At 36.5% G+C, this 26,617-nt stretch overlaps 2 protein-coding genes across 6 annotated transcripts; both read left to right on the forward strand.

The window, feature by feature from the left end:
• Nucleotides 1-1,919: 1,919 nt before the first annotated feature.
• LOC131052608 (5-methyltetrahydropteroyltriglutamate--homocysteine methyltransferase 1) lies at nt 1,920-10,134 on the forward strand. 5 transcript variants are annotated; one of them, XM_057987203.2, is made up of 15 exons: nt 1,920-1,978; nt 4,762-5,161; nt 5,355-5,442; nt 5,953-6,080; nt 6,212-6,400; nt 6,577-6,779; nt 6,997-7,160; nt 7,580-7,660; nt 7,933-8,099; nt 8,423-8,528; nt 8,613-8,863; nt 9,019-9,091; nt 9,213-9,341; nt 9,493-9,714; nt 9,819-10,134. In XM_057987203.2, the coding sequence occupies exons 2-15, from the start codon at nt 4,812-4,814 to the stop codon at nt 9,963-9,965; spliced, it is 2,298 nt and encodes a 765-aa protein (XP_057843186.2). In that variant the 5' UTR covers nt 1,920-1,978; nt 4,762-4,811; the 3' UTR covers nt 9,966-10,134. The 5 variants fall into 5 exon arrangements, with proteins under 5 accessions (XP_057843186.2, XP_057843185.2, XP_057843187.2 ...); XM_057987202.2 differs by having other exon boundaries at nt 4,778-5,161; XM_057987204.2 differs by having other exon boundaries at nt 1,933-1,978; nt 4,781-5,161.
• Nucleotides 10,135-22,203: 12,069 nt separating this feature from the next.
• On the forward strand, nt 22,204-22,623 carry LOC131052593 (uncharacterized). Its single transcript, XM_057987181.2, has one exon. The coding sequence runs from the start codon at nt 22,204-22,206 to the stop codon at nt 22,621-22,623; it is 420 nt and encodes a 139-aa protein (XP_057843164.2).
• Nucleotides 22,624-26,617: the final 3,994 nt, after the last annotated feature.

Raw genomic sequence — 26,617 nt, forward strand, 5'->3', positions numbered from 1 at the left:
ACACCTCTGTAATCTATAAAGTGTACTTGAGCTTAATTTATTACTAAGATTTTCCATGAGTTTCTGCCAAGTCCTAGGGTTTAAATTTTTTTTTACTCAACCAACTAATTGACCTAAGTCTAAGATTTTAAACTATGATATTATATCGCTATTTACCACTTGAGCCAGGTAATCCCTTCAAATAAGTGGTATATACCATAGGCTATCATAAACAAGCGAAAATATTAATTTTTAAATAGTCAAAAGGTACAAATTTATTTTAAATTTTAGAGCACCTTCTATATCTAGTTAAAAGGAATTAATATTGTTGAACAATGTTGAGATTCTAATTTTTTCATTTAACGATTGCATCCTCATCGCTACCTATCTTTAAGGCACCCATCTCTTCATCAAATGCTTAATTTCACTAACCATTAATTATCTCATCTTCTTTTTGTAATAAATTATATTCCTTTGTATATGCCATTTCAATGGAATCCCTTATAATACTTGTACACAAATGTTATTTTGTTGTTCCATACATTCGCTCTTAAATGATACAATAAATTTCACTTACATATTTAAATTTCCACATTATTACATTTCTCACACTATTATTAACTTATATACTCTTAATTTATCAAATTTGTGTGTAATATTTAACATTATTACAATTATTACATTTAATTTTCGTTGTAGTCATTTTCTACACACACAAATCTATTTCATATCACATTTATTTTGGAATTGCAACTATGCCCTACATGCAATAGGGGAGGACAAAATTAACAATACCAAGAGTCCCAAATAAAATGCCCCTTGATGCCTCTTGCCTTCAGTGAACACATATCAAACATAAGGATAAGTTGAATTGGTCCCAAAGTATACTTTGAATTTTTAAGACAAAGAAGTTTATTTCTATGAGATCACTTATACAATTATAGATCTATTAATTTGAGACAAGAAATAAAAACTAAGAATCAAGACATATCTCTAAAAATGACATAAATAAAAACAAATAAAACTTAAATCATAAATCTATTCTCAATTAAAAACGCATCATTTATATGCTCACTATTACATTAAAAAACATTCAAATCAAAATAAAATATATAAAATTTCACCATCACAATATTTAAAAACATATTAAATAAAACACTCAACCACTCCACCAAACCTAAAATACTATAGTTTTAATAAAATAACACCTCAAATTAATGTCTGAACTTTTTAACTTTGACCCAAGTAAATTAGGAATTGACTATCCAGCCTTAGGAATTGGCTAATCAGCCCATAGAATGGCCTTGATGTCACCATTTTATTTAATAATGACCAGCCTACTATATTATATTTTTCCACTTATTTAAAAAATTGAAAAAACCCATCCCGGCTAGATAGCCAATTCCAGTAAATTAAATACTCCAAATTCTTCGTAATTAGCAAAGGATCTTACCAACCTGACCCACCTTAACTCACAAGTGGGAGTGTTACCAAAAGGTTATCACTGGAGTCTGGGCTGGTGCAGTCAACTGGAGAAATCAGTATTCTATTAACGTGAAGCTTCCCAAACCCAAAACCAGGCTACTAATTAATATGAAAATTTCATTTGAAAATCTTCTGAGTCGTTGGATCGGATGTATGGACGGCCCGGATGTGCGGGTGTTGATGGCCTCAACCAGTATCCGATCACTCTTCATACATCGCCGCCTTGCTTATCCACTCCTTCACACTAGGTATAAGACAGTACCCACTTAACTGTAACTCATCAAAAACATTTGAAGCGGCTGCCAGTTTTTGGGTGGTCAGTATGTTCCACTTCATCACAATGGAAGTGCTTATGATTAGCTGATTTTGTGTCAACTGTTTTCAGTTGCATGCATTAGATTTTGGAAGTGCTTATGTGTTGAACTGTTAATGTTTGATGCAGCCTGGCAAGATGATGCAGTCTTGTTTAAATTAATCTACAGAGAAATCCTCTCGAATCAACTCATTTCTTCAGGTAAGGAAAAAGTTAAAACAGGAAATATATGCAGAAGATTTATTCTATTTATATCCAATGGAGTTATGACAAGTTCTTTTATTCACTCAAAACAGCAACCCAGAAAAATTGGGCGCACAGCTGACAAAACCAATGACAATCACTCACAAAACTAATGACAAACACTCACACAACAGACCCGATCACTAGATCCCTACTTTTACTCTAGATATCAGATGATTACATCTGTTAACAGAGAAGAAAACAAACAGCAAGAGTAACAGTTCTGATTCTGTTCAGTCTGGCTCAGTTCTTAGTGGCTTCTTTTTTTTTCTGGAAGCTCAATCCTCTCTTTTCCAATCTCACTGCGGTCACAGGCCCTCTTCTTTCTCTTTCTTTTTTAATCCTTCCCCCAAAAAACTACAATATCCACAAAACACTACAAATTATTGTCTTTAATTGCCTTCCTGAATTTCTGACCTTTTCCAACAGGTCAACAACCAGAAGCAGACATTTTTTTGATAGCTGCGCTATTAAGCAGGACTGATTTGAACGTGTTGAACCAAATCACTATTTTTGAACGAAACAAACTCCACAAACCACTCAGCAGTGAACCAGATTAATCGAAAGAGTGATGATCTTTTATGGAAGATGCTTACCCATCATTCTACTCCTCTTTTAAAATTTTGAACCTTCTCGTGCAAAGTTGATTCATTTAAAAACAAACTTCAAAGAAGTTAATACATTAAGAAATTTAGGAATTCAATTTTTACAGGGTTTTCTTGTGATGCAGGATTGCTTTTATTCCAGTATGCAGTCGCATCATGCAGGATTTCTTTTATTCCAGTATGCAGTCGCATCAAGCATCTAGAAAGAATTTGGGTTAAACAATGGAATCACTCTTTTGACTTGAAGAAATAAGTCACAGCATTTCTTTCCACCAAATTAGATGCTTCCACAAATCATCACATTTCTTCTTCTTTCCCTTCCACCATCTTGTTGGATCAAAGATCCTCTTCTTCTGCCAATTGGTTCCATTTCTTCTTTCCCAACTCTTTGAAGGCTTAATGGCCCTACTCCACTAAAAACCGCATTTGCACATAAACCATTAAAAACAAAAACTTCCATACAAGTTTCCTCATTCTCTGCATTATGTTATTTAAGCATGCTTTCCAATTCATCTTTTTTGAGGTTTTTGTTTCTTAGCTCTACATGATGTCATTCACAGGACAACTTTTTTTTCATTGTCCTCTGCTACACAACTAATGTGCATGCTTCTGCCTCTTCCCTTAGTCCCTCTCGTTCATTCTCCAAGAAAGTGACAATCTTCTACTCTCTTTTCATCAATAGCAGGATCCTCTAAGCATTCCTTTAGCTGTTTTTAGTTGGTTGTATTCTCTAAAACGAATAGGACTCCATCACAAACGGGGCTCTCAAAATCTCCATCGTTGCTGCAAATTTTTCTTTAATGTAGACTTCCTCTAATGCTACAACATCTTGGGCCATCTTGTGTGACTACATTCTTCTTCATCACAGTTTTCCATCTCTCCTCCTCTTGCATTGTAATCTTAAATACCTTTCCCTTCTTCAATGTAACATAATTCAATAGCTTCATCCCATTTATCATTTTAGCTTCATCCCATTCATCTATACTCATTAGCTTCATCCCATTTATCATCTTTAGCTTCATCCCATTCATCTATACTCTGTCAAACTCTTGAAATGTCCCATTTAAAAGTCTTCTATCCACTAATAATTTTGCCAACTCTTTGAGAGATTTAATCTTTTCTTGTTTTATTAGTTATATCCCTATAACTAATCCTTATTTCTATGACTTTCCTTTCTAAATATAGGTCTTGCTTACAAAGTGAGTATTTATCCTCACCATTCTTTTCCACCTCACAACTCTTCAATAATAAGTTTTCTATAGATTTCATTTTCTTTCCCTTTTTACTATTGCATCTTATATATCTCCAACATCCACTATAAAACTTCAACTAACTTTAGTTTTTGCAACTCCTTGTGCTGGTGCTGATCCTGATTTTCACATTATATTATAGCTCCGTATTTACATGCACAGCCAAAACTAAACATATAGTTGCAACTTTAAACTATTAAAACTCTTCTCACAATTTGTCTACTAGATCTCAAGCTATTTCACGGATGATAGTAGTCTTCCCCACACCAGGCCTTCCTATAAATAAGATGCTCTCTCTCTAAGGTAGAAGGTCACGGACCATGTCACATAGCCATTCACTGCTTGGCCAAATTTATATAAAAAATCAACTATCATGCCTTTCACACTCCTAATTGCTGATATTCTGAGTAGGGTCTCTTCAATGCTTACTTGATCGTCACCACCAAACTCACCAATGGAAGTCTGGGCTACATCTAAGTCCTTTTGTGTTATCCCTTCAGCCCATAGAAACACACCACCTTTTTTCCTCAGTGCCATCGCAGTCCCTCCTCCTCTCATTTCCTTTATTTTTCTCCTTCCCCGAAAATACTCGTATATCCACCAAAACACTACGAACTGTTGCCTTCACCTGCCTTCTTGAATTTCTGACCCGTTCCAAAACGTCGACAGCCAGAAACATACAATTTTTTCGACAGCTTGGAAGTTAAGCTAGACTGGTTTTAAGTGGATGAACAAAATCACTATTATTTTAACAGAACAAATTCCTAAAATCACTGAGCAGCAAACCAAATTGACGGAGAAAGAAAATGAAATTTTACGGAAGATGTTATGGATCAATGTTCTTTTTCGCATTATGTTTTTCTTGTCATTCACATATATAATACAGGTTGAGCATTGCGCAGTAGTCCTCTGCAATTTATTTGGAAAACATCATCCATGGCTTCCCATGTGGTTGGCTATCCTCGCATGGGTCCCAAGAGGGAGCTGAAATTTGCATTGGAGTGCTTCTGGGATGGCAAGAGCAGCGAAGTAGAGCTACAAAAGGTGGCCAAGGATTTGAGAATTTCAATATGGAAGCAGATGAGTGATGCTGGCGTGACTTATATACCAAGCAACACCTTCTCCTACTATGATCAGGTGCTTGACACCTCTGCAATGCTTGGGGCTGTTCCTTCCAGGTATGGGTGGAACGGTGGAGAGATTGGATTTGACACCTACTTCTCTATGGCCCGTGGTAATGCCAAGCTGCCTGCCATGGAGATGACCAAGTGGTTTGACACCAACTAGTAAGTACTTATTACTCCCCTGTTTTTGCTTAGTTCTGTTCTAGAGATTTTGTTGACTCCAGGGATTCTAAAGAAGTATGTGATGTTGGTCATTTCAGCTATTACATTGTTTCCCTATTTTTTCTTAATTCTGTTATAGAGATTTTGTTGATTCCAGGGATTCTAAGGAAGTATGTGATGTTGATCATTTCAGCCACTACATTGTTCCAGAGCTGGGACCAGAAACTAAATTCAAGTACTCTTCACGTAAAGCAGTTGATGAGTACAAGGAAGCTAAACAGGTAACTAGCACAAATCCACAGACCCATATAAACTAAATAGATGGCACCATAATTTCTTTTAGCTTCCAGTGTGGTGGCCTTCATCTAGCCCTTACAGCCCTTCTTTTGATATGTGTCATGGTTGGCTCAGGGATCTCTGTTTGGGGGAGATTGAGCCCATCGGAGGGGCTGATGGTAATGTTTAATAAGAAATTTCCTCCCCTATACCTTTCTGTGATTGTCTATTGCTTTTTTTTTAGTTACTGTAGTTCATCACTTCCAGTCTCCTGTATGTAGATCTGGAAATGAGGCAGAAAATAATCTAATTTTTTTTAAAGTTCTGTAATTAAGCGTGTTGAACGCTCCATCACGCTTGCTTGTGAAATGCTTTGAACCACAAGTAATTGGTTTTGAATTGAAGAGACCACATTGTTAATATTCTACCGTAATGAAGAATGTTAAATGTGACTCCATTTTGATATGTCAGTTGATTTTAGAATCTGTGATTGATGTACTATGTTTGTTATGCAGATTGGTATTGAGACCGTGCCTGTCATTATAGGACCATTGACATACTTGCTGTTATCTAAACCTGCAAAGAGTGTTCCTAAAACCTTTGAGCTCATGTCTCTGATAGATGCAATACTTCCGGTCTACAAGTGAGTTTTGTATTAGAAAGTAATTCATAACTACTTGCAAATCATAATTGAGAGACATCATAGATTTTTTATTTTGTGCTTACTTCTATTACTGGTCATTAATGCTCTGCTTTCTGCTGTGATTACTTCAGAGAAGTTCTTGGTGAGTTAAACGCAGCTGGGGCAATGTGGGTGCAATTCGACGAGCCCTCACTTGTAATGGACCTTGAGGTTCACCACTTAGAGGCTTTCCATAAGGCTTATTCTTTCTTTGGAGGACTAAATGGAATTAAATTGATTGTTGAGACATACTTTGCCGATATTCCAATTGAGACTTACAAGTAATTTAGCTTGCTTCATATTCTGCTCCTTTCTATATTTCAAATTTATTTTATATATTTTTATATTTGACAATGGAGTCCCCTTGAAAATGTCTTAGATATGTGCATAGAAGAATAAGATGGTTAAGGTTTGAAGGTCTGAAGTTGCTAATGCCATGAAAGAGTTTTTGCCACAGGACCATTACTAAAGTAAAAGCTATATCTGCTCTCGGGTTGGATTTAGTCCGTGGAACAAAAACACTCAGCCACATCAAAACTCATGGCTTTCCTAGTGATAAATATCTGTTTGCTGGAATTGTTGATGGGCGGAATATCTGGGCAACAGACTTGGCAGCAGCATCTTCTATTTTGAAGGATCTGGAAACTGCAATTGGTAAAGGTATACATGCACATTATTTTAGCTCGAAGAGTTGTTGAATCAAGAAATTTACATGGTTTAGAATTTCATTTTAAATCTTTAAACTGCAATTGGTAAAGGTATATGTGCACACTATTTTAGCTCGAAGAGATGTTGGATAAAGGAAATTATATAGTATATGATTTGATTTATAATCCTGCTTCCCTTAATAAGACTACAAAATTTGCTTACATTGCAGGTAAAGTAGTAGTCTCTACCTCCTGCTCTCTTATTCATACGGCAGTAGATTTAGCGAATGAGACAACGCTTGATGATGAGATCAAATCCTGGCTTGCATTTGCTGCACAAAAAGTAGTTGAGGTAGTTGCTTTGGCTAGAGCATTGGAAGGCCGAACAGATCAGGTAAATATTCTCCCAACTCTTTTAATTTAGACCTTTACTGATTGTTAAAGTTGAATCTCGAAAGCACTTCTGAAGAGATATAAGAACCTAGGGGAAACTTTGCACTACATCCTCAGTGCAGAACTACTCCAAACATGTTGGAATGGATCAGGATTTTGCACCATGAACCTATGCAATTTATCCCCTAGATAGTCTTTTCCGTTTCTGAGGATAACTCTTTGTAGAAACTCTAAATTAGAATTCATTTTCTACGATAGAAAAATTGTAGGTTGGATTTGACAGGAATCTAGGCCTTCAAAATAAGGATTGGTTTTTTCACATATTAGCGGCAGGAATTTTCTTTTGCCCATTTGACCAGATTTTGCTGGCATCTCAATCAAAAACTTAGGTCTAAGAAATTCAATCATTCTATACTGCAGGCATACTTTGCTGCCAATGCAGCTGCTATATCTTCAAGAAAGATGTCAGAAAGAGTGAACAATGAGGCAGTGCAAAAATCTGTAGGTTATCAAATGCTCTTCTTTGCATATGCTCTATTCATGCTTCTATTTCGGTTCAAATTGTTCCTCTGTATCTGACTACTTATATTGGTCATCGAACTATTTTTGCTGTAAAACATGTCTACAAATGGTAAAATAAATAATTGCTATATGCATTCCATCATGGTATATACTAGCTTTTGAGAAAATAAAGAATCTGCAAAATGTTATGAGCAACAAATCACTATATATTGGGTGTACAGTCTGAATTTTGAGGATGAATGAAATAACAGGTTGAAGCTCTTAAGGGCTCTGATCACTGGCGTGCAACTCCTGTAGTAGTGCGTTTAGATGAACAACAAAAGAAGTTGAACCTACCAGTCCTTCCAACTACTACCGGTGGCTCTTTTCCTCAAACAGTGGAACTTCGGAGAGTTCGCCGCGAATATAAATCAAAAAAGTATGTTGTTCTCGATGCATTAGTTTTTGTGACTTTTATCAGGCCTAAATATGCTATATAACTGTGTTAAGATTTTTAAAATCGAAGTTTCAGTGTGATCCATCAACAATAATTTTTCCTCTTCCTAATGATGGGTCACAGGACATGATCTCTAATGTTGATTTTAAAAATCTTGCTGCATTTACATCCAGAAACACTTTAAGCATTACAATGGAACGAGGAAATATGGTGGCTGTTACAGGCTTAAATACTTTTTTCCCCGTTCTTGTCCAGAAAGCATGTCTTTGATAACATCATAGTACATATTTCTGACATTTCAACAGGATTGAAGAGCTAGAATATATTCAATCAATCCAACAGGAGATTACCAAAGTGGTTAAGATGCAGGAAGATCTTGACATCGATGTTCTTGTTCATGGTGAACCCGAGGTGGGTGTTCTGTGCATAGGGTTTTAAATCAATGAATAACTTGTAGTATCTGCCAATGCAAGCTAATTTGATTCATCTCTGCAGAGAAATGATATGGTAGAGTATTTTGGAGAACAGCTTCAGGGAATTACCTTTACAGTTAATGGTTGGGTACAGTCTTATGGTTCTCGATGTGTGAAGCCACCAATTATTTATGGCGATGTCAGCCGCCCAAAGCCGATGACTGTATTTTGGTCGAAGTATGCCCAAAGTCTTACTGCTCGGCCCATGAAGGGAATGCTTACCGGTCCTGTTACGATTCTGAACTGGTCCTTTGTAAGAGATGATCAGCCCAGGTAAGGATGGTGTATTGTTAATTTGTTGATGCATATTTGCTAAATACTTAATTTAATAATCTGATATGATTCTTGATACTTTTTCCTTCATTGATGAATCCTTAGAGCTCGATTTCACTAGTTGCTCTTATTAACATCAAATATATGACTTGTAGGTCAGAAACCTGCATGCAAATCGCTTTAGCCATCAAGAAAGAAGTTAAAGATTTGGAGGCAGCTGGGATTCAGGTATACCTACGTTTGCACCAGTTCTATGTAAAATCTTGCCAACTTGGCTGTTGTTTAAATTGCAGCTTTATGGGCAAGTTTTTTTATATTTGATGCTAACCTACCAAAATTCCGAATCCAGGTAATCCAAATTGATGAGCCAGCTCTCAGGGAAGGATTACCTTTACGAAAAGCAGAGCAGGCTCACTATCTTGAATGGGCTGTTCATGGTTTCCGAATCACCAACAGTAGTATAAAGAATACTACTCAGGTTTGTTTAAACTTCGAAGATGTACTCTTTAATTTCTCTGTTGCATGTTAAAAGCTGACCTACATCTGCTATATGCTTTTAAGTTTTTAACTGTTCACTTCTCTTACCATTCCCATTTTTGTTAGCCCTCATGTGGTATTTCTTTTTTCAGATCCACACTCACATGTGCTACTCGAATTTTAATGACATCATCCATTCCATCATTGATATGGATGCTGATGTCATTACGATTGAGAATTCCCGTTCTGATGAGAAATTACTATCAGTTTTCCATGAGGGTGTGAAATATAGAGCTGGGATTGGACCCGGTGTCTATGATATACACTCTCCTCGTATCCCAGATACAGAAGAGATCGCAGACCGCATCCGCAAGGTAGTGTGGCATGGTTTTATTACCATGGTCCAACTTAAAAACATTTAAGTTATCCTTGTATTCACTTTTGGTTTACAACTTACTTTAATTGCTTGTTTTGCCAGATGCTTGCTGTGCTGGAAGCAAACATCCTGTGGGTCAATCCAGACTGTGGTTTGAAAACCAGGAAATATAGTGAAGTTGTTCCGGCTTTAACAAATATGGTTGCAGCTGCAAAGTTGCTGCGATCTGAACTAGCCAACACAAAGTGAGGATGGAAGACATTAAAACATGAACATTTTTATTTTGAATGCAATGAAGAATTGGGGGCAAGTTTTATGTTTCAAATAAAGGGAATTTCTTATAAAGTATTGTAATCTTATTTTTCGATTTGGGCAACTTTTTTTCTAATGAAAATAGCTTTCACAAAGTTGTCGATTACGTTATTCGGTCCTCTAATTGCTTCCTTAAAAAGTTATTTACAAACTAACTGAAGTCTGATGCATATGGAAAAGGTTCTGTTTAAAAAATAGATATCTGCCCTTACGTTAAAGGGAAATTTGAGTACTAATACTACGAGCTCATATTGTAAAGACAATCTGATTTCTCTTTACATTCTTTATTTACTTTTATTGATTAAGAAAAGTAAACCTATTATCATAACGAAATCCTGGTATTTACCTATAAATGCCTTGTTTCTATGTTTGCCTAATCACTCCTTTGAATTGAACATGGAAATGAGCTTACGGTCAGTTCTGATGTTAAATATTAAAATCATATAAATCATAATCTTAGTTCTCTATACTCTGCAAGAGATAAGACCTTGAGCTAAGGCAGATGCAAGAATGTAGACATATCTCTAAACATGTTTACCAGCCCCTGGTCTGCTGACATTTCAATTGTAAAATTCGGTACTATTTTCTAGCAAGTTAATCTGCTTACCTTAGTTACAAGGCTGATGGGATACAGTGTAGTCAGACGTTCGGGTCTGTGGGTCAGAGGGCGCGTATAGGTTGTATCTCTCTGAAAACTATTAGGTTTAAAAGAAGGTATTAACACATGTTGAGAAACCTACATGTTACTCAGAGATTCATGATATGGTTGCGGTATGTTTAAGGCAAGATCTGAAGGCAATATGCTGACAGGGTTTTCTTGGACTATTTTACTTTATGTTTCACTTTACTGTTGTCCATGTGCTTCTTTGAAAGCTTGAATCCTTTAGGATAGTCATTAAACACTGTGTAAGCTAACTTAATTTTGGGAGTTCTTTCTGAATCAAGAGACTAAGAACTTGTTCTTAGTGTTAATTTTGTGGATCAGAATTAAAATTTATCTTCTTCTATGTATTATCTATCACTGAATTGTTGTATAAATCTGATTGTCTTCTTTTATGTTGCAGGAGAGGAGGAGCATTTTTATTTCAATGTCCATTCTCACACATTTCATTTGGTATATGTAGTGGGCTGGGTACGGTCAAGCGATGCCTTGACCGGCTGACATGGCCGATCAAGACATCACTTGATCGTGCCCCCTCACGATAATAAATGTTTGAATGAGAGACTTCATTTATCTCTCATTCAATCATTTATCTTACTGAGGCTATCATGCATTAACACTCCCTCTTAGCTAGGTAAGATAAATGTAAAAGGTATTGGGAGCAATATTCATAAATTGTATGATGCTTATCTTGGGACCATAGTTTCAAGATGTGAATTGCCTCTGTCGGCAATTCTATTCACAAACTCTTGAGTTGATTGCCTCTGTCAACGATTCTATCCATAAGCTCTTGTGTGGATTGCCTCAGTCGGCGATTCTATCCATGAGCTCTCACGTGGATTGCCTCAGTCGGCGATTCTATCCATGAGCTCTTGTGTGGATTGCCTCTATTGGCGATTCTATCCATGAGCTCTTATGTGGATTGCCTCTGTCAGCGATTCTATCCACAAGCTTTTACGTGGATTGCCTCAGTCGGCGATTCTATCCACAATCTTGAGTTATTGTAAGATCGTCACCTTCCAATAACCTCAAAAATACAAGTGGAAATCATTTGGAAGTCATCACTTCCTTATGATTTACACAGGGCCCATAAAATAATTATTAGTATTAATAATAATAATCAATATTTACAATTTTTACCTCAGAAGTGCTCAATCTTGATTAGTAAGCTCCCTCTCAATCACAAGGTATCTTGAGTTTCTTCTAGAGAACATATTTTTCTGAACATACGTTTGAATTTCTGACTTCAGCAAGGGACGCTTGTAGTTTAAGTTCGAGAGGACAAGTTCTTGCAATGTGGCCATATTTGAGAATTTCAAGGAGATGTCAATTTGATCTTAATCGGATCTTCCTTCAGGCGGTTAGGCTTTATAGAAGGAAACTTGGCTCTGATACCATGTTAATTTTGTGGATCAGAATTAAAATATCTTCTTCTATGTATTATCTATCACTGAATTGTTGTATAAATCTGATTGTCTTCTTTTATGTTGCAGGAGAGGAGGAGCATTTTTATTTCAATGTCCATTCTCACACATTTCATTTGGTATATGTAGTGGGTTGGATACGGTCAAGAGATGCCTTGACCGGCCATATCTTTTGAACATGACCGATCAAGACATCACTTGATCATGCCCCCTCACGATAATAAATGTTTGAATGAGAGACTTCATTTATCTCTCATTCAATCATTTATCTTACCAAGACTATCATGCATTAACACTGAAAATAAAGACTCCATCATATTCCTCAATGGGAACCTTTTACCTGGCGATTGAGGGGCTTGATAAAATGGGTTTACATCAAAATTACGAGTATTCACTTACTAGTTCTCTTCGTGCCATACTCTCCACTTGCTTGTGTTAACATGTTAATCTTCTGGTTAACACATTTTCTGTGTTCTGAAAGTTTTTATGAAGTTACTTTTGTCATTTAAACTGTTCCTTTACTGCCTATAAAACTTGAATGTAAATAATTGTTCTTTCAACAATAATATTACACGATTCTATCATGCATCAGTCCTGGCCCGACAGTGGTATCAGGAAACAGGAAATCCTTTTTTTTCCCCTTCTCTACTGCTCCTGCTTATAAATCAAAGGAGGAGAACACTTCTAGGAGGAGGAAAGGAACGCAACCAAAAGGAGGAGAATAATTTATAGTGGAAAAGGGCATACACTGCCGAACGATTCAGGGCAAACGTTCCCAAAAGACTCATCGTCTATTGGCAAGCCATGTGGAAGAATCGAGCAGAGAGGCATCGAAAATCAGGTTTTGTTTCGTTTATTACTTCGTCAGAAACACACAGAGATGGTAGAGAACTGATCAACCAGCAGGACGACGTGCTTGATGTTTACCTTTGCTGCGTATTTGGCTTTGGTTAGGGCAAAGGCGAAGGCTTTCATGTTTTCGCTCATGGTTTCATTCGCTGAAACGATGCGCTTCAAGACTCGATGGACCATATTTAAATTCCCTCTGGTGAAACACATTCGCAAACAGCGATGGCAATACAGCGCAGAGTAATCACTAGTCCAAGTCGGTTCTGAAAGATTATATAGAGGAAAGGCGCGGTCGAATAAATGTAGGGTTTTCCAGTAGACTATTCATAAAAAAAAAAAGGTTGGCGCTTATTGCCGATTCTAAAGGCTTGGCGCTTGGCTCTAATATCATAAGAGATGAAGCATAAATTTGATGGAATGGATACTTCTCAATTTTTATTCTTAGCAGTATGAGAATATTAAAATCATATTTTGTAATATTTAATTATAATTTTCTCTTTAATAAAATAAGATTAATAATTATAATATAATATAAACATTATAGTGAAAATATAATCAATATAATCTTAATTTAATTATAAAATCTATATTATAATAATAATAATAATAAAATTAATAACAACTTATGAATATATGAGTGAAGATGGCTCTGCAATTTCCGTTGCGAAAACTCTCGGACCTCGAACGACAGAAATGGTTTTTTGAGCGAACTAAGTATGAGATCTCGGCCTGCAACCTGGGGAACTGGGCTCCCCTGCCTCAGGCTAAGTTTGAATGGTAGATGGTGAAATATAGGAGGTATCGGAGGGCAATAGTGAAAGATCTTCCTTTTTTCTGGAAATGGTGATCAGGGTAAACAGAATACCCATCACCAGGGAGGCTCTTTCAAGTTGTCTATCTCCAACGGGTTCATCCATTTGCGGAATCTTGAGGAAGGTTTTATAAAACCAGCTCCCCGGGTCAAGCCAAATACAAATAATGATATAGGTAAAGGAAATAAGGATAACTGGAGGTCGGGTGGTATTCATACCAGACCTAGGGTTTTCGTGGAGGAAGGCAAGAAAATCGAGCCTCCTCCCAAACCCTTGACGGTTAAGCCAAACAAGAATATGAGCCCTAATTCAGAAAGGGCAAATGTATTGGAAATCAATGACAATGTTGGATCTCAAATCAATAGATTGGATAAGTTCTAAGGAAATGCCAACTCCTATAATCAAACCCTCCAATTGACTTGGCCAACTTATAGAGTGAACCAATTTAGTTACTAACTCTCACTTTAGGCTCTGCAAGACCTAGGCAGGTATACCTATTCATTAGTGGCTTTTGATAACTAATGCTTTTTATAGCAGATTGACTATTTTGATCTAATTGACCCCTATCTCAAAATGGAAAAGGTTCTTGGAATATATGTCTTCTAGATGAGTTCAAGATTGTTGTTATGGAAGCTATTTGATCTTTGTGCTTGAAATTTATATATATAGACTATTGCTAATTGATTTTATATATCCTACTCAACTATTCCTATTGCTTTAAAGTAAAAGTGATTGGTATGGTAAAAATTGTGATTTGTGAGTGACCAGTGTCTTTCTTGTTATCTAGGCTACAGAGTCTTATATTTCCCTAGGACTAAATGTATGATTTGTGAGACAGTTTTTAAACCTACCCCCTTTGGAAAGTCTGTCAATTACTGTTTCTTATGAGATCTACTAAATGTTTATATCATAAAACTGCTTAAATGAATTTAACCTTAACTTTAAAGGACCATTCAAGGAAGAACTACAAGGAACAATTACAATTCACAAGTAGATATTATTAATCTAAGTTTATAATATAGAAACATAAACTTCTTTGCAAGAATAAAAATAACCTTATCTCCTTTAGATAATATCACAAACAACTGCCTATAAGAAATGAAATAATTCACATCACATATGCAAAGAAACACAACTGATTCTATTAAAGTTTTAAAACTGTACAATAGTATGCCAGGGGCTGTAATATCTATCCGATATCTTCCCTTCTAATAATGTCTTTCTTTTACAAAACTTGCTCATATAAATAAATGAGCAACACCTATTCTATGAAGAGTTATGTCCCTTCATCATTAACAACTAAATTATAATTGCTTAACAAAGTGAAAGATGAAAAGATTAATCATGCCAACATGATTAATGTAACTATCACTCTTATGGCATCTAACGGTTGCACTTATTTGCTTCATATTTGTCTCTAGTGAGAAGAGATTGAACACCGCCTGGTTGATATGTGGGGCTATATCCTCATTTTGGTTGAATTTGGCCACTGCCTTCTCCTTAATCAATGCAAATTCCTCTTGTCATTGCTCTAATGGGGTCAATTCACCATCCTTGTAGATAGTCGGTGTCGTTACAATACAGTCTTTGTCCAACATCTAGAGATTTTTATTCAATATGTTTGTGTACCTGTCATGTTCTACCAGATATTGGTCCCCTTGAGCTCTCTCTTCTGCAGTCATGGCCTTGTTGTCCTTTAGTACATCTTGCAATCTCTTCCTTAATCTTTCATGCTCCTTAAGGGCTTTTACAATTCCTATGTATTATTTCCAATATCGGTTAGCATACGGCAACATAGCCTTGAGCTTGTGCTCAATAATATCATTCGCCAATTTGTTCATCCTTTGTTGGGAATTAGTTAATTTTTTGACTAACTTTTCGGTCTTTATCCTCTCGTAGGTAGCATCAGATATAGCATCTAAGACCCTGAAGTCAGGTTGATAACCCACATTTGGTTCATGTTCTCCCATAATAGGAGCCTTTTGTGACAATTGTCCTTGTAACCTCTGGACTTCTTCAGTAGCTTTCTCATACAAGCCCTTGGAGATGTTGTTCTCTTTGACTAAAAACTTTGTTTGTTCTTGGTTCAATTTTGCCACATCCACATTTAACTTGGTTGTGATTCTAGGATCAGTTTTCCCAACCTGTTGGACCATTAGATGGCCAAAAACCTGATCCGTATCAACTAGAATAGGTCTCTTTTCCTTCAGATATAAGGCCCATATTATGAGAGCCTTTTGATCTGGATAATATCCAGAGCCCATAAAGATTTTGTCTATCTCTTCTGGTATGATCCGCTTGTTAGGGTCTTGCTTCTTGAGGAAACCATCAAACAACAATGCAAATCTCATATCCCACCCTGAATAGATCAGCACACCAGCATCCTTAAGTACTTGCCTTCCTTTCTCGGGTGTCATCTCCCTTTTAGAAAGATCCACTTCCTCTTGCAACCTTTGGTCTTGTTCATCCTCTGTCTTATCTTTCATAGCAGCCCTAACTTGTGTTCCTTTATTCTGGTATAGAAATGTGTCGAATTCTTTGGAAGAGATAAAATCATCATCAGCAATGAAACCCTCACGTTCAAACATCCTTATATCCCCAACATCTTGGATATTGTATTGCCCTATGGTCATATCCACCTGTACATCATCCTCAAATCCCAGAGGATATTCTTCTCTGGGAGAGTCAATTGGAAAAACACTAGAAACAGATTGAGGAGATGGTTGGGCCAAGGGCTATGTATCCCTGACAGTTTTGATATGCTTGCCATCAACGTAGGTGGGTACTCCCTCAAGCAATTCTAGCTCATGCTCCATAAGTTTATTTGCTTGATCTAAGGGATCTTTGATGTGTTGAAGCATGTCCTCATTTATTCTCCCTCGGAAGAGCTTCCATTTGTAAGCCTGGAACACTTGCTCATACTTGGCTTGTCTTTCATTAGCTTCTTCCCTTTTTATATTTTTGATGAAATCATCAGGCATGAGTGACACATGCTCTGCAGCCTTGAGTTTCTGGGATGACCTTGCAGCCCCTATGTATCCTTCTAGATCAAAGTTTGGCCTAGGGTATCCCTCTACCATCTTGTAGTAATCCAGTTTATTCTACAACAAACTGTAACTCTTTGAACTTTTGACAACAAAGTCTGAAAAGACAAGTAATCCAGGCAGGATGGATTGTTTTTCATGATCAGTTAAATGTTGGGTTCTTACTATTGACAACTGCATGACAATTTCTAAGCAAGCCACTCTGTTAGGAACAGTGATAGGCAATACATACTACTTTCCTTCAAATCCATACACCCTTATTTGAGTGCAATCTAAATAGCAATAAAAATCTCCCCAGTTGTGCTCAATTGCAGTATCTTCACCATAATCCTTTGGCCTTAAGAATCTCTGAATTTTAGGGGATAATGCATGATCACACGGGTACCCCAATAATATGTGTAATGTCTTAACGAAATATTCTTTGAAATGCCAGTACTGGCAATTGTTGTATTGTTGGTCCCATGAAGATATCTAGAACTGCACAGGTTTCCTTACTCCAACTTTGTCATATGCCCTAATGCACAACTCGTCTGACCATAACCCTTTGTCTTGCCTGACATATAATAGCATATGCATAAGAACATAATAATACTTGAAATGCACATTAATCACATCTCTTTTCAACTTCTCTAGTCCATGATTGATGGCATCAACAAGATAGGTAGAAAAATCGAACAATCAAGGATCTTTAGATTGCAAGTCCTCACAAATGACCATAGTTGCGATATCCAACAACAGATGAGCCTCTAATCCCAAAACCTAAGCAGCGCAATAGTAGGTATACTTAAAGTAGGGATGAAACAAATTAACATCATATGGAGCTTTGTTAACTTTATCAAATGGCACCAAAGATCCTACAACCTTGGGTCTATGGATAGGGAGTCTCCACCTCTTATAGACTTCCTCTAAGTTGAAGTACTCTTGTGTTAATTTCTTAATATCAATTTTTTCTTCGAACCCCCTGTCTAAATCAAACATAGTGTCAATAATTTCCTTGGTAATTGATAGTATTGGTCTCCCCATATAATCACATATGGTCCTGGTCTTGGGTTCATAATTGTTGGCTAGGGACTTCTTGAGTTCAACATTCACAAAGACATTAGCCACTGCCAACCTCCCTAAATTTAACCTCCACAATTTATTCACAGGCTCGGGTGCACTCCTTCGTATATACCCAAAAATAAACAATTCATGACCCCTTATTTTTGTCCATGTATCCCCTAGGCCTTCAAATCTATCTTCCAGTCCTTCCTCATCCATTTTAATTTTCTTAGACCTAAGGCTAGATGGAGGGCATTGGTCAATTAAATCCTGGGCTAAAGAGCGCCCTTCCTTTTTTGCCTCTTAGGTTTGTCTTCCGGGGGTTATGAATTTTACTCATCCCCCTGAGGTCTCTGATATGGAAGCCCTCATTATAGAATTAGATAACAAAGAAAATGAAGCCTTAGGAATTGCACTATGGGTTGGGGAAAAATCCACTCCGGATTGTGCTAATCTTTGCAAAAAGAGAGGCAGGAAATCCTTATCAAAGCTAAGAGCTAATGATGGTATAGCGGTAGGTCAGGTTAAACTCACTGACATGTTTCATGCAGGGAAGGGGAAGTTCCTTCCGACAACATCATGAAAGTAGTATCATGGAATGTTAGTGGTTTAAATGCCCCTAACAAACAACGGATAGTCAAATGTTGTCTATCCATCTATAGTCCTAATTTAGTTATGTGACAAGAAACCAAATTAGAGAATGTTGACTTAGCCTCCTTTGGTAAACGACTAGGCTTCAAACATATTACAGGGGCTCCAGCCAATGGAGCCTCTAGATATCTAGCCTTTATTTGGGGCCCACACAATATTAGATTCTCATTATTAGAGTCTCGAGGCAATTGGATGAGTGGCAGGGTTACCAGCATGAAAAACAAACTAGATTTTATCATTATTAATGTGTATGGGCCAACTCTAAATGAGGATAAAAAGAGAGTTTGAAAAGAAATCGAGGAATTCACAAACTCCCTGGATCAATTTTGCATTTTAGGAGGCGACTTTAATGCAATTATGAACCAACATGAGAAACGAGGAGGCTTAGGTAAAATCTCTAGAGCAACTTTAGACTTTGTAGATTGGGTCCATCGATGTGGCCTGATAGAGATTAATATGGTTAAGGATGCCTTTACCTAGAATAATAGAAGGTTAGGTTTTAGTAATATAGCAGAAAAACTAGATAGGTTCTATGTTATGGGTAGTCTCACTAACTTCCCATATACCTTAGAAGCCTCAAATTTACCTTTCTTAGGATCAGATCATTTCCCAATCCAACTTAGCATTTTGGGTGACTCGGGACCAAAAAGATGCCCTTTTAAATTCAAGCATATGTGGTTGAAAGATGATAATATCCTTAAGCTCCTTGAGGATTGGTGGAATGAGGCAGAGGTTTCTGGGTTTGGGATCTATAAGGTAGTCAATAAACTTAAGATAATTAAGAAGAAGCTCATTCTTTGGAATAAGAAGCATTTTGGTAATATTTTTGACAAGAAGGCCCAGGTGGAAGTCGAGTTAGCAAAGGTAAATGAAGTGGTGATGAGGCATGGGATGGATGAAGCTTTGTTTCTAAGAGAAAAGAAACTCCTTCTTGAACCAGAAAATATTCTTGCAAAAGAAGAGGTCTTCTGGAAACAAAAATCTAGAGAGACGTGGCTAGATGAGGGTGATAAGAACACTAAATTCTTCCACAATAGTGTGATATATAGGAGAGTCATTAACCGAATTTCTAAGATTAAGATGAGTGATGGCTCTGAGGTGGATGATCTTAAAATCATCACGAGGGAGGCTGTAGACTTTTTCTCCCTTACTCTCAATTTTGACTGGAGCCCTCTTTGCTCAGATCAAGATGAGTTTATTAAATGTATTCCAAGATTACTCTGTAAGGAGCAAACCTATAATCTGACTACTAAATTCTCTTTAGTGGAAGTAGAAGTAGCTCTAATGTAGATGAGTCCAGAAAAATCCCCTGGTCCAGATGGCTTTCTGACCAGTTTCTTTCAGAAATGTTGGTCCTTCATAGGAGAGGAGGTGATGGTAGCTCTTGAAGGCATGAGGAACTCAGGTAACATCCTCAAAGAAATTAATCACTTTTCTGGCCCTTATCCTAAAGAAGGAAAACCCTGAGTTCTTTGATGAGTTTAGACCCATTGCCTTGTGCAACACCATCTATAAGCTTTTTACTAAAACTTTAGCTAATAGGCTTCAGAAAATCCTTCCCCTTTTGATTTGCGAGGAACAAACAAGTTTTGTTCCCGGAAGGTCCATTTATGACTAGGTTATTATAGCTCAGGAGGCCATTCACTCTATACAGAAGAATGGAACCCCTAGTATGCTCTTAAAATTAGACATTAGGGAAGCCTACAATAAGGTGGATTGGAGATTCTTGTGCAGATGCTTAGAAGCCTTTGAAATCCTCTCTTCATGGATTAACTTGATATTTGAATGTATCTCAAGACCTAAATTCTCAGTGTTAGTTAATGGAACTCCTGAAGGCTTTTTTAGCTCTTCTAGGGGACTAAGACAAGGAGATCCCTTATCCCCTTTTCTCTTCATCATTATGGTGGAATCATTGGGGAGAGTGATCTCTAAAGCAAGGGAAAGCAGTCAGATTTCAAGAATTGGAATTACTAGCAACCTAGACCCTACCACACATCAACAATTTTTGGATGATACTATGTTATATGGGCTCAGTGATTTAGGAGAAGCGAAGGCTTTTAAGCAAGTCCTAGATTCTTACTCTAAGGCTTTTGGATAGGAAATCAATCCATCTAAATCTGAAGTCTTTTTTTTTAATACTAAGGTCTTCTTACAAAATGGCATCTGTAGAATTTCGAATTTTAATATGGGAAGGATCCCTTGCAAGTATCTAGGTCTGCCCCTAGATAAGGGTAATAGCTCATTAAATTTGTAGGATTCAGTAATAGATAGGATTAGGAGTAAGGTAGCAACCTGGAAAGGCAAGTGGCTATCCTCTGCAGGAAGAGCCACTATGGTCAAATCGGTTTTGGCTGCAATGTCCATCTATCAGTTATCATGTGTTATCCTCCTCCAGTCCAAAAAGGAAATATTGAATAGACATCTTAGGTCTTTCTTTTGGCAAGGGGTTGAAGAGAAGAAAAATATCTCCCTTATGGTTTGGGATAATATCTGTAGGCCAAAGTCAAAAGGGGGTATTAGGAATAAGAATATTAAGGATCGAAGCAGAGCGCTAGGGGCCAAATTAGTCTAGAGAATGTTTAGATCTCCTCACCTCAAGTGGGCTCAAATATTATACCACAAATATCTTTGAGGTAGAGACCATACTAGCCTCTTCAAGGACTCTTCTTCCCCGAGAGGCTCATGCATTTGGAACTTTATGCTGGAATGCAGGATTATTATTTTAGATAAATTATCATGGAATTTGGGCAAATGGCGAAAAAGTCCTTTTTTGGACTGATTCTTGGGGAGGTTTCAAAGCCCTTCATGAGAGTGTTAATCTGGAGTCGTCCAGGGTAGTGCTAGAATCTGTATGTGGTAGGTATGTTAAGGATTACATATCACCAATTGATGGGGACCTAGCCAAGGGCTGGATTTCGAAATCTCTAGATCATGTGGATATCCCAGTAAGGGAGAAATTGCTCCACAACATCCTTAAAAAGAGGATGGTCACTTTCAACTTGGGGTCAAACACTCTTGTCTGGGATGGATCAAAATCAAGAGACTACACCTCAAAAGATTGTTATAATCTCCTCCCGAGTCAACAACTTTCCAGAACCACTCCTGTCCCTCCATCTGTATTGGGATAAGATGTGTTTGCCAAAGGCAGGATTGTTTTCATGGTTTGCTCTCCATAACAAGATTCTAATGGCAGACAGATTTAGAAAAATAGGCTTTGAAGGTCCCAACAGATGCCCTTTGTGTGAAAAGGAAGAAGAGGACAAGGATCATATCCTCCTCAATTGCAATTATGCCTCCAATTGTTGGCTCTAGTTATGTAACAAATTAGGATGGAGCTCAGCCTTTCCAAACTCCATTCTTGGAATGTTTCAAGCATGGCCCATTCTATGTTAGCGCTCCTTCTTTGGAGGGCTTTGGAAACTAGCTCCATCTCTGGTTATTTGGGAACTTTGGAAGGAACGTAATAGAAGACTCTTCAAGGATAAAAAATTGGATTGGCTTCAACTTGTGAATAAAATAGAAGCCTCAGTTGTAGAAACCCTTAACAATAGAACTTCTAAATTTCCTAGCAATCTCTCAAAGATGACATTCTAGGATGAGAAGATGATAGGCGGATGGTTAGGTCTGAAGATCCCTTCCTTTGTAGGAGTTAGAAATTATAACAAAAAGGAGTTAAGAGAATCTTGTAAATGGATGGTCCCTAAAAAAGGGTGGGTAAAACTTAACTTCGATGGAGCTTCTCGTGGGAATCCAGGTCCTGTAGGAATTGGGTGTTGTTTGCATGATGAGGCTGGTAGGGAACTGGCTAAGTTAGCCAAACCTATAGGGATTGAATTCAATAATAAAGAAGAGATCTTAGCCTTAGTTGAAGGTCTCCTCTTATGTCAAAATAGGGGTATCAGCAAGCTCGCCATTAAAGGAGATTCGACTATTATTATCAATGGCCTCGGAAAAGGTTCTCTACCTAACTGGAAGTTGAATGTGATCTTGTCAAGAGCTCTAAGCCTCCTCAAGGAGTTCAATAAAATGACCTTCAATCATATCTATAGAGAAGGTAACTCCAAGGCGGATGAATTAGCTAATGCAGGAGCTGATGGACAGTTCATAAGTTAAGATAGATCCCTCCTCCTTAGTATCAGCTGTAAGGTTTGGACTCTTTGGCTTCTAGTCTCGATTAGCTTGGCTTTGGGTTCTCCTCGGGGATTTGTCCCTTGACCTTGCTACCCCTTTTAAGAGGTTGATAGTCTCTTCAGTTTAAGTTGGTTAAGTCTAGATAATAGGTGTAGAATGATTTAATCTTGCATCTCATAAATCCTGAATAGTTATGATGGCTTTTAGAGCTCGTTCCTCTTCTTTATTTCTCCGATTATAATTGAAGGTCTTTGGGATAAATTATTAGTGCTTATATTCATATATATTCTTTTTATGGAAAGATATATATATATATATATATATATATATATATATATATATATATATATATATATATATATATATATATATATATATATATATATATATATATATATATATATATATAGTCTTTTATATACTTTCTCAGAGCCTTATAAGATTTTATATATATGGATGGATGTATATGTATTAACACACACCCACACACACACACACACACACATATAGTATATACCAATAGGCATAAAGGATTATCATGGTTTGAGTCATGCAAATTTAGTAATAGTTGTATATATTATTGTATGGATGTATTTGGTAATGATTATCTTTAGATACACTCCATGATTTTAGGGGCAGCTAGATGTCATTTGATACATTTATTAGGACATCTTATTGTCATCAAAATCCCTCAAGTAGTGCCATCTTGGCGACACACTTGGGATTGATGATGTGACTTCCCTTGCCGTGAAAGCCAGCTAATGCCAAGGAACTCGCTCATCTAGAGGCAGTGGTATTTATTACCTTGATCCTAGAGATTTCTTAAGTTGCATCATGACCCTTCATCCCCGCTCCTCTAACACTCTTTAGCGATCATATCGGTCCTTCATCAAGAAAGATGAGTTGTATTTCTCGACGCCTTTTAATTCTAAATTATTATAAGTAAAGGCTTGTTTTGAGTTTTTGGTTATCTAAGAGTCTTGAAGCTCCTATGGATACTCCGCTAAGACTAATAGGACTCGAGCGACAAATGGATTTTGCAAGATAAATTAAGGAGGAAAGATTGAAAGGCATTCTGGTCTTCTCGAATGCCCTGATCATTAGGGCGGTCATGAAAATCCTTGGGGAAGAATATATCTCGAATGCAGAGCGCACTAGGGCTAATTCGAACATTGCCGCTATGTTCTTGGCGGTGGCTATGCATTATGAGAAGGACAATGATGTGGTAATAAAATTCTGTAAAAAGGTCTTCAAGAAAGAATTGTTGGGTGAACTTGAGTGGGTGATTGTCAATATTGACGAGGAGCTAACTGTTTCGAAGCCTCGCAATTATGACATTCTCATTCGGATGAACAACCGAGTGCCTAGATTTCCAATCCTGATAATTGAGGATATGGGCACCTTTGAGGCCTATAATCTGACTAGGCAAAGGAAATTTTTCTTTCTCATGTGGCTTCTGCAGGTTAGGAAATCGGCTTGTAACATGTGGCTGGCCAACTATCTGGAAGCTGAAAACATTGAAGTGATCCCGAACGACATGGACATCCCTCCCACCCCCATCTCCAGCCCAGTTAATTCTCCGGCTAGCTCAAGAGAGAAGGTATCAGAGGAGCAGGCAAGGAGATGTCGGGCTAGATAGTTGGGTGTTTGTCTCGGGTTTATCCTATCGTCACCTTTTGACTCTTAAGGGTTTATAGTCAAACTTTTGTCATATTTCAAACTTATCTTTTAAAGACTTATGGATGCTTATTTAATATATTCTCTACCTTTAGTTATGATTTTATCTCTTTAGTTCATTGGTTCCCCTTTTTCATTTCTTCCCTATAAGGTCTCGTCTTTGTATAATTTTATGGATCCGGCTTATGGGTTTAGCTAATTATGTTTGTCATCTTAGCTTCCTGAAGTTCTTTTAGTTCTTAGCTAGATATGATGAATCACTGCTCTCTTCTTTTATTCTCTTAATTTTATGCTTGTATATATATAAACATCTTCTTATATGCATATATCTATTCGCAAGCTTTTTATTCATAAGCATAGATGTTATTTTCTTCTGAAAAGGTAGGTTGACAGAATTGGGGAGGACAACCGCTTCTGGTTTCATTTTTCTGAAAGAGATCTATGAAGTATGGGAAGGATTCTCTCTGTTAATTCTCTTTTGGAATGGGATATCTCCCCTTGTCTTCTTTCCTGCTTTCGGTGCTTGTCTTTGTTTTAAAGGAGGTCATCATTTTTAAATTAGTGGACTGTCTGGAAGAAATTGTCTGATTAAGTCTTCTTGAAAGGTTTTTGTCTTTGATTTTCAAATTCATCGGTTTCTCTATAAGGAGTGAGGTGACTTTTAGATCCTTTTGGCAAAAGATTTCCCCATCTCCCAGAGTAGTGCTATGGTATTTCTATATTATGATATAGATGCGGGCAGTGTTTTGGATTTGAAGTTAGTTCTTTTCAATTCTAAATCTCTGTGGTTGTAGTTGTTGTATTGGTATACGCTTGGCATCATGGATGGGGGTTTATTTATTGGCTAACATTTCTTGAAGTGATCTATTGTAGGGCAGGTCTGAGAGTTTCTTGCAAGTATTGTCACGACAAGATTAAGGGTTCAATAGCCTATGAGGGAAGAGTACATTAATAATCAAATAAGAAGTTATGTTTGAAGTTGTTGTCAATTTTATTTATGATGCATAATGCTTCTAAACATTCTAACATTGATCTTGGTTGTAAGGTGTGATAAGGTTCTTTTGTAGAACTCTGGAATGTTTTGTTTCAAATCTTGCAAGATAAGAGTAAAAGAATTCAGGATAGAGTTGTTTTTGGCCATCATAATCGAGGACATCATTAACAAGGAAGGGTCGAATTTCAGTGCATAGGAAATCTTGGACGATTTTTAAGTAATCTTTCAAATAGATTAACCTGGATGTGAATTATCCAGGGATTCATGTATCTTGTACTTTATTATTAGCTATATGTAGGATTAGTTTTCTCATCCATTAATGGATCTGGGCTAGACCGGATGTTTTCTTCCCTCCATTCTTTCCTATTGGTGTCCACACTGAATGGAGTTGTAATTATCATTTCTAATTAATAAATTTTATCTGGCTTCGACCTTTTACTGATAAAATAATAATAATAATAATAATAATAATAATAAAATTAATATTAAATTTAATTATTAGTTATTAGTTTAAGATTATATATTATTTTAATTATATTTATGTAATATTAACTATAATTTATCTTAATAAAATAACTATTAATAATTATAAAATTAGATAATATTAACAATAAAATGAAAATAGATATTTTTTAACGATTAAATGAAAATATTTAATTTATGATTAAATATTATAAAACTATATTGTATATATTAAAATGATCAAAAAGAAAATTATGTTTTTAAATATAATGATTTGATAAAAAATATGTAAAATTATAATTATAAAAAATATATATTGGGTTTATTTTTTTTAATAGAAATATTTGTTATGTGATGCTTGTAATGAGATAATTTAATCATTTATTTAAATTTTTATATTATTTTATTTAAACTGTGTGAATCAAATTCCTATAAAATATATAATCAATTCTATTAAAAATTTATAAAATCTATCATTCCTATAAATTTGCTCCTAAAAAACCAAATTTTTTCATCCAATAGATAAATATTTTTTAGTTTAAAAATATAAATTTCAACTACATAAAAATCAAATTTATTTATTTATGTATTTATTTTATCGATAATTGGCCGAAGCCTGAATAGCTTTTGACTGGAGCTATGAACCAGTGGGGACATAGTAGGGGGGCCCATCCCCATTACATATCTTTGAATTATTATTATTATTATGTTTGATTAGATTGACCCCAAGACCTTCCCCATCCTATGGAAGGCCAAGAGTCACAGGTTAGAATTCCACTTCAGATGTCCCTATTGGGAATTGAACTTGGGTCTCCATAGTGAGAACCCAGTGTTTTAACCAGT

This window comes from Cryptomeria japonica, chromosome 10 (genome assembly GCF_030272615.1).
Source record: "Cryptomeria japonica chromosome 10, Sugi_1.0, whole genome shotgun sequence".
Lineage (NCBI taxonomy): Eukaryota > Viridiplantae > Streptophyta > Pinopsida > Cupressales > Cupressaceae > Cryptomeria > Cryptomeria japonica.

What these genes read in the sequence shown, in the direction of transcription:
- LOC131052608 (XM_057987203.2), top strand. Translation starts at nt 4,812, where the DNA reads ATGGCTTCCCATGTGGTTGGCTATCCTCGCATGGGTCCCAAGAGGGAG. An exon ending in AGTACAAGGAAGCTAAACAG is followed by an intron (nt 5,443 to 5,952) that starts GTAACTAGCACA and finishes TTTGTTATGCAG; the next exon opens with ATTGGTATTGAGACCGTGCC. An exon ending in GGAAACTGCAATTGGTAAAG is followed by an intron (nt 6,780 to 6,996) that starts GTATACATGCAC and finishes CTTACATTGCAG; the next exon opens with GTAAAGTAGTAGTCTCTACC.
- LOC131052593 (XM_057987181.2), top strand. Translation starts at nt 22,204, where the DNA reads ATGGTCCCTAAAAAAGGGTGGGTAAAACTTAACTTCGATGGAGCTTCT.